Source organism: Leucopleurus acutus (genome assembly GCF_964270905.1).
Source record: "Leucopleurus acutus genome assembly, chromosome: 9".
NCBI classification, from domain to species: domain Eukaryota; kingdom Metazoa; phylum Chordata; class Mammalia; order Artiodactyla; family Delphinidae; genus Leucopleurus; species Leucopleurus acutus.
Window position 1 is genome coordinate 47,898,874 of NC_139144.1, and position 12,960 is coordinate 47,911,833.

Genomic DNA, 12,960 nt, shown 5'->3' on the forward strand with positions numbered 1-12,960 from the left:
AGAGCCCTTCATTGGCTCATGTTTCCTACAGACCAAGATCCAAACTCCTCAGCCTGGAGTTAAGATGTCAATACTGTTAATTCTTTGTGGTTGATGAGAAAGAAAATTTGTATTTTCAATGGATCAAATTAATTTTAGAATTACCTGAACCCAACGAAGCCCAAAGCAGTTGTAAAAGTAGTAAAATGAGAAAAAGACTTCCCGAACCAACACTGCAAGTTAGACATATATCTAACTGTGAAGATAATGAGTTCAGAACAGATGTCATTTTTTTTTTTTTTTTTTTTTTGCGGTACGTGGGCCTCTCACTGTTGTGGCCTCTCCCGCTGCGGAGCACAGGCTCCGGACGCGCAGGATCAGCGGCCATGGCTCACGGGCCCAGCCGCTCCGCGGCATGTGGGATCTTCCCGGACCGGGGCACGAACCCGTATCCCCTGCATCAGCAGGCGGACTCTCAACCACTGCGCCACCAGGGAAGCCCAGAACCAGTGTCATTTTGAGGGAAAGACCAGGTCACCAAAAACTCAAAGCATATCTGATTGGCCTCAGCCAATAATTTGGACTGTTTCTGATGTAATGTGCAATGTGTGACTATAAAATCTTCAAATGGGTAATGGACTTAATTCTCATGTTCAAAATCTTGGACTATCAGCCGCTTATTTGCAAAACTGAGCCTGGCTTTCTTAGCTGAGTATAATTGTAACCCCAGGAAGAAATGGAAGAGGTAAGAATTCAGAAGCATAAAGAGAATCAGAATCAGGATAGAAATGATGAGGAAACAAATTTACTTCCTAAGTTTTAGCCCTTTTGTAAATTTTGTATCAGTCAGTTTTATAGTCATTGCAATGTTGAGTATATTTTGTCTTCTCTTGAAAAACATTTAAAAAGGGGGACTCAGTTTGCAACGATGTTTACGAGTTTGGAGAAATGTAATCTATTAAATTAGTATATTTCATGAATTATCTGTGTAAGTGAGGTATATATATTGTTTTAAAATTAGTAAGTTAATAAATGGTGAATATTACTCTCTATGTAACATACACAAAAGCTTCTGGGATATTAAAAGAAGTTATAGACATGAGATTGTCCTCATTCTGGCCCAACATATCTTTCCAACTTGATCTTTTAACCCATACTAGCTCCAGCCCTACTGAATTAGTCCCAATTACTTTTACAAAGCAACTTCCCTAAACATGCCTTTATTCCATTTTTCCCTGGAATATCCTTCTCCATGGCTTAGAAAAATTAAATTCTATCCGTTTCTCAAGATACGTCCCTCAGTTTCTCAAAGTCTCCCACAACTGGAGGTCATGTCTACCTTTCTGAACTCCTTGGCACTTGTCACTGTGCCTGTCTCACACCCTTAGCCTATTTACACATACACACACATAATTACATATTATATTATAATAATGTTATTGCAGATTATATTGCAATATACTCATATGGTTCTACTGTGAATTCCTTGAGAGTGGGATACACATTACAATTATCATTGTTCCCCATATTATTTGTTGAATCAAAACATGAATGCATGATGAAAAATTAGAGAAACACATGAATGCTTCCATTCCAACTCAAAATTTAAAAATATTATTGCGAAAACAATATTGAAGGAAATGTCTTAAAATTCAGATATTTCTACCATGCAAAACTGTTTTCATTTCTCTGCTTCACTTTCAGGATTTAGCTATGCTCATACAGCATATTTGTTTATGTAACAGGATGTTAAAAATAGGATTTGTCATCACTAGACTGGAGCAAAATAATAGATGATGAATATTCTCACATTCCAAAGTGATATCATCTGTGCAGTGCTAGCATAGTGCTAACACCTATGCAGTGCTGGAAAAATTTTGTAACCTGAAGACCTAAACACACTGAGGGATATAAAGGGGCTGGGAATGAAGAGTCTGGGGGAGATTTTTTTGGAGAAATTCATTTCCAGGAAGTCTCACTCCTAATCCCCTAGGAGAGGTCTAAAAGTGCTGTTCTCAGTGGAGAGCTTGATCGGTGCAACTGGGAACAGGGATGCAGGCAGGAAACGTGGCACACTGCTGTCTGAGCCATGCCTGGAAACTCAGAAGGCCAGCTAGTTACTCTGAAGGTCGAGAGGTGAGAGGTGCGTCTATGGGAACAACCTTCATTCCTAGTGTTTGTCAGGATAAATGATGCAGGAGCGTGCCCTGCAGACTAGATGTGGGTCACAAGGGGAGAGAGGCAACCTAGAGCAGTCAGTTAGAGGGCTTTCTGGTGGGAGGGAAGCGACTTCAGCTGATAGACTTTGGAGGCGTTTCACGTCTGGTGTGAAGGAGGCCTGTGTTTGACACCTGCCAGAGAGGAGATCTTGACAAGGGATCCTCAGTGAAGCAGAATCCCTGACGAAAGCAGGAGAGCTGGAGAGTGGAGAAAGGGATCACGTGAATATCTTCCAAAACCAAAGCAAAGTAGTAATCAGTTAAGTAGATCTTTCCAGGCTTTCTGCCTGAAGAGTCAGAAACTGCTCTTCATGAGTTTGGGGAAGACAGAGAGGCACAAAGTGGGGAAATGGAAATGACCCTTTCCCCTTTCCCACTGCAGGCTTCCAGCCTGAAGCGAGCCCCAGCTGGGGAGAGGAGAAGCTTTAAGCTCAGAGTTTTAGCTGCTACATGGAAATAGACTTTTTAATTATTGAAACATCAGTTTTTTTGTTTCTTTGGTTTTTGGTTTGTTTTTTTTTTTTTTGCTCTACACGGTCCTCTCACTGTTGTGGCCTCTCCCGTTGCGGAGCACAGGCTACGGACGCACAGGCTCAGCGGCCATGGCTCACGGGCCCAGCTGCTCCGCGGCATGTGGGATCCTCCCGGACCGGGGCACGAGCCCGTGTCCCCTGCATCGGCAGGCGGACTCTCAACCACTGCGCCACCAGGGAAGCCCACATCAGTTTTATGACTCAATGTGAAAGAAGTGATTTTTATATCAAAGACTGATTCAGAGACTCATGACACCTGCCTATAATTTCATCCAATGGGAAAGGAAAATCCTGCCCTCAAAAATAGGTATGAAAGGACAGTTGGGGGAAAAATAAAGTTGTTTTGTGATGGATTCTATGGAGTCCTGCTCTTTCAATAGATTCGTTACATTCAACTGTAATCAGAATGAGTGAACCATTTTACGCAACTAAAATTTCAAGTCTTTAATAAATTAGTACAAATTGTAAAATATGATAAATACACAAAAGTTTTTGCAACTGTACACTAAAATATTAATTGCATAAACACTGTGATATTACACAGGGCTGAGGCCTATGGTTCTGTAGTTTGTGCATTAAACACCTCCAGGAAGGCCATTTGCATCATGGTTATTCTACAGTTGTCAGGCAGCAAGACTCTTGAGGAAGGGACACTTTTCTAATATGAGGTATGATGCTATATGTTACATGTATGGTATCTTAAAGGAAATGATACTGTATATCCCAAGAAGTATTCACGCATGGTGTGTTAACTAAGCAAATGCTCAGACTGTTAAAACTGTTATATTGTGATGATGGATGTTTACACATTGAGTTTAAAAATAATCTCTCCAAAAGCAACTTTGTTTTTATTAAGCTGGAGGGAAAAGCATCTGTGTAATTGTTTATATAATGGTTTAAAAGTTAAAATTCCAAATTTTATTTGTTTTTTTTTAACATGTCAGCCAAGAAAATACATATCTGTCATATTTGCTGTCTCATAAGTATGCCAGAAATAAGTGTATTTGGTGAAATTGAATAGCGCCAAAGACTGAATTTAACTGGAAGAGACTGCTTAAAATGGGAAGGCACTGAATTCTGTGAGAAACTCTAAGCTTTTTTTCTTATCCTATCCTGCTATCTTATTCTATTATCAGGAACTTTGTCTCCCAATACATGTAAATTCTACGTCTCTGATTGAAGATCTAAACCATTTCCTGTTTATATAGAAATAATTTCTTATATTAAAGCCTGCAAATTGTTTATTAAATACCTGTGTTATTGCCTAACATTTTTTCTTTCTTGTAGTTTTACTATATATGTCTGGGAAGTAAAACTCCCACTTAATAACCTATAAAGTCTGCTGATGTATCAGCAGTTGCCTTGACATTATTAGATGCAAGTAAGCCCTACCCTGACTATTAAATAGAATAGAATCTAAAAAATATAAGAGGAAGGACACTTCCAAACTCATTTTATGAGGCCAGCATTACCCAAACCAGACAATAACACCAAAAGAGAATAAAGTCACAGGCCAATATCCTTTATGAACACAGACGCAAAAATCCTCAACAAAATATTAGCAAACTAGAATTCAACAATACACTAAAAGGATCGCACACCATGAACAAGTAGGATTTGTTCCAGGGATGCAAGGATGGTTTAACATCCACAAATCAATGTGATACACCACATTAACAAAATGAAGGACAAAATTCATACTGATCTCAATAGATGCAGAAAAAGCATTTGGCAAAATGCAACATCCATTTATGATAAATAGAAGTGGATAAGCTTATTCATTCTAATAAGTGCATTGACTCTATTCATTTTTCTTGTAGTTGAAATTAACATTGGTGTTCCTAGCATCTCTTTAAAATTTTAGTTTCTGAAAATTATTCCTTTTAACCTGAATTTTTTCCTTTGTGTTTATTTTAGAGGTTGGGGAGTGGAGAGTATATAAACAATGAAATAAAATCTACTCCCTTTTAACTATGCCCACATATATACACAGGGGGATGGGAGTTAAGGGTGATTATTACTCACAACATTCTTCCTCTGGACTTGGAGTTATTGATAATTGAGAAATACATACAATAGAGACATGGAGATCAGAGCGTCAGCATTACTATTAGTAAAGCTGAATGCAGCTTGGACCTGCAACCCCAACTAAGCTTCCTGGTACTAGCATTCATGTCTAGATTTTGGACTTTCTCACCAAACAGAACCTTCCAGCTGCAAGGGACGTTACTCACTACTTCTCATCCTTAGATCTCTAATAGTAAGTTATGTAGAAGTTGAGGTCACACATGCATAGGACTTTGAACACATTAATTCTACCCACTCAGGAAACATGGACCAGTGGATGTTAGACTATTACCCCCATCATTTAGGATAAATCTAAATCCTCCTCCTGTGGAGAGGACTAAATAAGGGGAGAAAAGAGATACCAAAGGTTATACACTAGTAGAAGTATCATAGAAATATGAAAGCAGGGGCGTACTTGTTAAAGTTGGAACTACAGATCATTGATCAACCATAAGTTGGCCAAGGATACAAGAATTTGGCAAAAATCAATGGAAGCATCCTATGAGCTTCAATTTGCTATATGGAATTTCCAGTAGATGATATTGTGTATTTGGTTATTACAGTATTTGTAAGTACATACCCTTCATATCGGTAATATTTAGAATAAACTTATGTACATATATATATATACACACACACACTTTTTTTTTTCAGGGTCGATTGTTAAATACTTTCTAGCAAACTACTGGGTACTGTCCTTTTCCTTCATTTCCTTCCCTCTGCTAGGTCAGTTGGGTACTAAGCTCTTCGATTCTACTTTCTAAACATTTCTTGGAATTGTTCACTTCTTTCCATTCCTACTGTTGATGCTTAAAGGCCCTGTCTCTTAGTTTACTAAGTTTCCTAATAGGTTTCTCAGTCTCCAGGCTTGCTTCCCTGCAAGACTAATTCTTCACACGGTCACCAGAGTGATTTTCCTAAAATGAAAATGTAATCATGTCATTCCTCTGCTTAACATTGTTCACTGGTTCCTCATTGATTTCAAGATAGTCTAAACCCTTTAACACAGCAGAAAAGAAAGTTCTACTTATCCTCTGCTCCCTGCACTTCCAACCTCTGTGTCACAGTCTGGGCTGGGTGTCACCTTTGCAGGTCTCTTTCATAGATATTATCATGCTGTATTTCTGTTGCCTTTTTTTGTCTAATATTTTGTTATAAAATTTTTCAAACATACACAAAAGTTGACAGAATTATATAGCAAACCCACTACCCACCATCTAGATTCCACAATTAACATTTGATCTATAATATTTGACACATTTGCTATATCATAATATTCATCCATCTACCCATCCCTCTATGCATCTTCTGTTTATACAATGCATTTCAAAGTTGCAGACACCAGTACACTTGCTCCCAAACACTTCAGCATGATCTTACTAGCTAGAGTGGGATATCTGACTACTTAAAAATATTTTTGGTAAAACGTGTCATTGCCTTTTTCTTACCTATCTCTTCCACTAGGCCGAGGTGACTGTGTCATTTGTTTTCTACCCAAAAACACATAAGACACAGTATGCCTCACACATAGTAGGAACAAGGTTAACATTTCTTAAATGAATACGTTTCAGATTTCATCAGATGTTAGTTTCTTGATTCATATATCAAAGTAATTTTTTCAGCCCTTTGATTCATCTTCTTATTTCCCTACCCAGAGAATTTGTAGACAGCAACTTTCGTTCTACCTATTCAGCATCATAGGGAATTAAGAATTTTAATCTGTTAATGATAGTAGACAAACTCTCTCATGGTGTCTTTCTACAAAGCCCCACAAGGTGGTGCCCAAATATCTTTTTTTCAAACAGTAGTCCCTCAAGACCCATGGTCAGTCCTCACTAATTCCTGTTGATATTTGGCATTTCTGAATTTGGTTAATTAGTGTAATGGAATATTATACATATAAATATAAGTAATAAAAATTACTTACGTAAATAAAATTATACATGTGTATTTCTGAATCTATGGCTCTGGATATAAACAATGAATAATGATATTAGGTACCTTATATTTGTGTGAGTTGTATATCATTAAAATGTTTTTCACATCCAAAATAGTAAAATATGAATTCATCTCAAGTCCTATTTACTGTAAACTTTGTCCATGAAAAATTTACCCTTAGTACAGAATTTAAAAGGACAGAGGAAGAAACAAACTATTGTATAGGAGGAACTATGTAATTTAGATGTAACTCAAAAAATGATGACTCTGTTACCTCAACTGGGGACAATGTTGTGTGAACCAGAGTTGTAAAGCGTTGACATAATGTGGGATAATAAGTTACTTAATGTTCTTAAAACACTTTAGTTCCAGAAATTTGATTGATTTATTTAAAAAACTTTCCTTGTTGAATATTCTTATTAAATCCCAAATGGACTGACCAGAAAACTCAAATGGATGTTGAGTTTCTGCAACTTTTTATTCATCCAAATGATGATATCTAACCATATTACTAGCTGTATTTTGATCAGGTATCAATAACATGCACAGCAACCACAGTTACTCAAATCAGTGTAACAACAATCCCAGGCTACTCTGGCAAACCTGCCCAAACCTAAAGGAGAAAGTTCTTCAACTCGGGGCTCTCATAAATGGTGTTCATTGCCTTTGATGGCCCAGGCATGAAGATTTACACAGTGAGAGATGAGACTCATTATGTTATGTCCTGGAATTTAGCCCATGATAATTTGTCTTGAGCCATTTGCTACTAAGGGAAAATTCCTATTTTTCAAACATATTGTTGGCCATATAACAGGCTCCTTTTTCTCCTGCTCTGGCACAAGCCTGGATGGTACCAAGGCCTAGAAACCTCCTGGGGTATTTAGGGATAATGAAAGATGACCAGCTGATGTACAAAGATCTAAACTTTGTTCCCTCACTATCTCACAGGATGAACTTTGGGTAGGTCTCAACACCTGCCCTCTATTTTATCACCTGTGAAGTGGAAGAATCAAATAAAAGTGGTCTCTAAGTTTCCTTCCAGTTCTGAGATTTGATGCTATTATTTGTCCCCAATAAAAGAAAAGTGTAAATACCATCTAGTGGGAAATGGAAGAATTCACCAAGATACAATACAACACATGCTAATACCTGAAAATAAAATCAACTAAATGAAAAATAGAAAATATTTTCCCCATTAAAAGCAGAGTTTGGTCAAGGCTTAATAAATAGATCAGGGGTCCCCAACCCCTGGGCCACACAGCAGGAGGTGAGTGGCGGTCAAGCGAGCGAAGCTTCATCTGCCGCCCCCCATCGCTCCCCATCTCTCACATTATAGGCTGAACCATCCTCCCTCCCCCACCGCCCCATGGAAAATTCGTCTTCCACGAAACCTGTCCCTGGTGCCAAAAAGGTTGGGGACCGCTGAAATAGATTTAATCGTTTATTTTTGGGTGGATTCTGCATGAAAATGTTAAGACTTCTTTATTCACTGAAGCGAATATTTTTTTTAAAAGTTGGACAGTCAAACCTATGATAGAGCAAGACCTGTCTACTTTCAGATATTTCTCAGGAAAGAAAATTGTAAAGATTTCCAGATAGCATCCCAATTTTTCGTCATAAAAAATCTGCTCTGGGCTTCCCTGGTGGCGCAGTGGTTGAGAGTCCGCCTGCTGATGCAGGGAACACGGGTTCGTGCCCTGGTCCGGGAAGATCCCACATGCCGCGGAGCGGCTGGGCCCGTGAGCCATGGCCGCTGAGCCTGCGCGTCCGGAGCCTGTGCTCCGCAACGGGAGAGGCCACAACAGTGAGAGGCCCGCGTACCGCAAAAAAATAAAAATTAAAAAAAAAAATCTGCTCTTAGTAAAGAATAAACAACACAGAAAGAGAAAATATAAATATGTAAGGAAAATTTTAGAGAAAGCTTCAAGCTTGTAAAACCTCTCTTGTTCTCAATGAAATTAAATTTTCAGTCTCTTATTTCCAGAACTTCTGAGAACTTCCTTACGTACGGGGTCAAAAAAAGAGAGATGGCATATGTAATACTACGGACATAATATTACATCTTTTCCCCCTCTGAAAATACAATAGCAGCTGTGTTTTGCTACATAGCCTTATCCTTATACTAATCTTCAGTGTTAAAGTTATACAGCCCTCTGTATTCTTCTCCTTGGTTAGCAAGGGATTACTTGGAGAGACACATCCTCGTTGTGTTCTACTTCCTCAACACACTTCTTCTTCTTCTTCTTCTTCTTTTTTTAATACCCAGCTATCTCCACATCTTAGCATACCTGGTCTGAAGAGCAGTTGACATTTGGTCAATTACACTTGAGGCACTTGCCAAGAGAGATGCTTGGCCATAGTGATACAAAGTCAGCTTAATAAAATTCCTGCTAGTTGATGCTATTCGAGGAGCAGACAATGGCATGGAGCCATCTACTGGTCCATCCCCAACCCAACAGCTTTGCTTCTCATTGGGGCTTCTCCATCTGGCATGTATGAAAGAAGTCAGTCACCCATCTCATTCCTCATTGCCTTTGCATATATTTCCACCCCCTATTCAAAGTCTGGAAAAATCATGCTCACAATTTCCCAGCTACCATTCCATGAAGGAAAGGTGCCAAAGCAGGAAACTGTTATTCCTTTTCCAGAACTTCTGAAGTCAATAGACTTTAAACAGGCAAGCATTTCAAACCATGCAGAACATTGGTTCAAAATAAGCTTTCTTGTTTCCATTCTAGGGTATACTGAGCTAGCCACACAGGAGTCTTCTCTTGCCAGGGAAGCCTGTGGGTTTAAAAGGCATTTGGTACATAGCTGGGCATACTGAGTGCTAAAGTTTGCTGAAGATTTAAATACAGGATTAGATTTTAAATTGTTAATCTACCCAGAAAAATAGTTTCACAGGGATGTTCAGAGGGGATTGCTTCCTGATTTCAAGTTCTCTTTCTGCGCAGTAGTTCTTCCAGCTAACACAAAAAATCTGTTAGTTTTGCTCTCATAATCTATTTTTATTTTTTGGCCTGGTTTTATTTTTTAAATTTTTTTAAACATCTTTATTGGAGTATAATTGCTTTACAATGGTGTGTTAGTTTCTGCTTTATAACAAAGTGAATTAGCCATACATATACATACATCCCTGTATCTCCTCCCTCTTGCATCTCCCTCCCACCCTCCCTATCCCACCCCTCTAGGTGGTCACAAAGCACCGAGCTGATCTCCCTGTGCTATGCGGCTGCTTCCCACTAGCTATCTATTTTACGTTTGGTAGTGTATATATGTCCATGCCACTCTCTCACTTTGCCCCAGCTTACCCTTCCCCCTCCCCGTATCCTCAAATCCATTCTCTAGTAGGTCTGTGTCTTTATTCCCGTCTTGCCCCTAGGTTTTTCATGACCGTTTTTTGTGTTTTTTTAGATTCCATATATATGTGTTAGCATACAGTATTTATTTTTCTCTTTCTGACTTACTTCACTGTTTTCATACTCTTTTGATTGACTGGGTATGCAGCTGTACTACAGCTTGGAACTCTGGTGGAGTTGAAGTTAACAAAGTAAACGTAGAAAATGGGGTTCTATGGAAACAGAAGGGCAATTCAATTTTTGACTTGACCTCTGAACTCATTGAAATTGTGCATGTAATATTAAGACAGAAATGGTGGTGGTTCTCTACAACCCTGTAAAAATATTGGCATGGTCAGGAATTAGTTACAATGAAAACGAATGAAATACCCTTGCAGCAATCTGATACTACCTTGGAGAAGGTGGAAAAGTCAAACAGGCCCTGTGATCGAACCACAGTCATCATATAGAGCGGGACTGAAATGTTTTTAAATGGCTGTGTACCTCCTGCTCCCCATAATATAATGGGAAATTCAGACTACGTGGGTGTAATTCTTTGAATATACAAAAATATTCATTAATAGATGTTTGGTTGTGTTGCTGTGATCTATTTGGATTAGAAACTTTAAAAATCTCAATGTGGATAATCTTTTATAAATATGAATGAAAACCCTTTTCTCTTGCCACATGCCAGTTTTCAATACCACTGGCTTGAAATTAAAAATGGCAAACTCTATATTTTATTAAAGTATTTATAACTGATTTTTCTACTAAAGGTGATACACGGCAGATGATTTTTCACCATCTACCATAATGTGGAACAGACATTTTGTCTTGTATCTCCTGCTTTTGCCAGCTTTTATGAGTCAAGCAATATATGGACAAAGAAAGAAGGGATCAAAGTCCAATTTACTTGCAAGGAAAAGTCTCCAGGGTAAAAAAGTGTTTTGTTCTGTCTTTATTAGTTTTAGCCTCTTAAAACCCTAATATGAATTTTTCCAAATAGCATTTGATGCAAATAGCAAACCACATATTTAGGTATATATGTGATATTCTATTTTGATATGATAATAATGCACCTTACAAACTTATAGAGCATACTTATAAAAACATCAGAATTTCTAGAGCACTTGTACATTTATTATCTCATTTGAGCTTCACAGTAGCCTTGTTAGAATGGGCATGACAGAGATTGCCACTCCCATAGATAAAGAAACTGAGGCCCAGAGAGGTGAAGTGGCACACTCAAGGCCGCAGACAAATTAATTAGTAAGTCACAGAGCTAGGATTCAAACTTAAGTTCTCCCTGCTAGGTTTCTTTGTCCCTTACCACTGCTACAATATGAAGTGTAGTCATTTTCTCCCTTAATTTCAAAAAAGTTAAAAAAACTGCACCAAAACAAGATGGGGCCTCACCAATATGAGATACAGTTTGAGAATTAGGCAGAGTGTTATTTACTTCTAGACAATTTTGCCTAGTGTTTGTTGAATTTTGAAACTATAATGTACTTTCTTTCCCTCTCACTTCAAGCAAGTTTTACTTTGGGAAGATGCTCGGAATATATGGTATTTTGTTTGCTTTTGATTTGCACAATTTTACAAGAGGAAAAGAATTTGTAGACTTAGAAAGAGATTTAGTTCTTTACAGTGTAAGCCCTATCTCAGTAGTGCCACTCTTTTTCACTTCCTTCTCCTCTCAGAAGCAAGCAATTCACGACCACATCACCTCAGGCCTTTCCTTATGCAGAGTTGTTTCATGAGTAAGGGCAAGGATTTTGCCTAACCTGTTCGTCCTATTTTAGACCTCACTTGCTTCATAGATCTTGTCTTCATCGTGGACAGCTCTGAAATTTCTAAAATTTTTCTCTTTGACAAACAGAAAGATTTTGTAGATAGCTTGAGTGCCAAGATTTTTCAATTGACCCCGGTTGGCTCCTTGAAATATGACATCAAACTGGCAGCCCTTCAGTTTAGCAGCTCTTTTTCTTCTTGGAAGGATCTACAGATTTTTAAACAGAGGGTCAAGTCTATGAATTTCATTGGGCAAGGTACTTTCTCTTATTATGCCATCGCCAATGTCACGAGGCTACTTAAGAGAGAAGGGTGCAAAGATGGTGTGAAAGTGGCTTTGCTGATGACTGATGGCATCGACCATCCAAAGAATCCAGATGTTCAAAGTATTTCTGAAGATGCCAGAACTTCAGGAATATTATTTAGCACCATTGGACTCTCTACTCTAGTCAATGAAACCAAACTTCGTTTGGTGTCTGGGGATCCACTCAGTGAACCCATTATACTGTTGAATGATTCAACCCTTGTAGATAAAATTCAGGATCACCTGGTAGGTACCTAATGGGTTGGTTTTGTATATATTTTTCACCATAATATTGATAATTTGTTTACAAATTCTGTAAGGATAGATAGTGGGCCAAAAAGATGAAAGGGAAAAAAAATCCACCTTGGAAATGGAAAAGAAGAATCTCTTCCATGTGTCTCTCTACTTTCTTGATAGTTTATGCCACGTAATCTGGGGAAGTCCCAGACTCATTCTCTGGAACTTTATTGTCAGCTACCGCTGAGGATTTTGGAAGAATTAATTTCCATTCATCCACCTCAGACTCCTGTTTGTACATCCTGGGCTCATTGAATACTGCTGACTTATATTTGATTTGTAGTCAACTTGTGGTCCACTATATTTGTACTAAGTTCTTCTTTTCCCATTACAGATGTGCAGAAATATTTTTTGACTGTTTGTCTCACCTATTGCCATATTATGCTCAAGTGAAGTTCACAGACTTCCATTAAAAAAAAAACTCCTTGTTTTTTAGGTGTTAACAAGGTCACCCAGTTTTAAATCAGCTATAACCTGCTGTCGCCCCACAGTTT

The 12,960-nt window shown here is 38.3% G+C and overlaps 2 protein-coding genes across 7 annotated transcripts in view; one reads left to right on the top strand and one right to left on the bottom strand.

The window, feature by feature from the left end:
• Positions 1 to 12,960, bottom strand: part of MIOS (meiosis regulator for oocyte development) — a 238,446-nt gene that overhangs the window by 48,803 nt on the left and 176,683 nt on the right. The gene's annotated exons all lie outside the window — the stretch shown is intronic.
• Positions 10,097 to 12,960, top strand: part of COL28A1 (collagen type XXVIII alpha 1 chain) — a 159,537-nt gene continuing 156,673 nt past the window's right edge. Inside the window, 2 exon segments of the mRNA XM_082846829.1 lie at positions 10,097 to 11,008; positions 11,877 to 12,415. Coding sequence (XP_082702955.1) covers positions 10,888 to 11,008; positions 11,877 to 12,415 — 660 coding nt within the window. The 5' untranslated portion in view covers positions 10,097 to 10,887.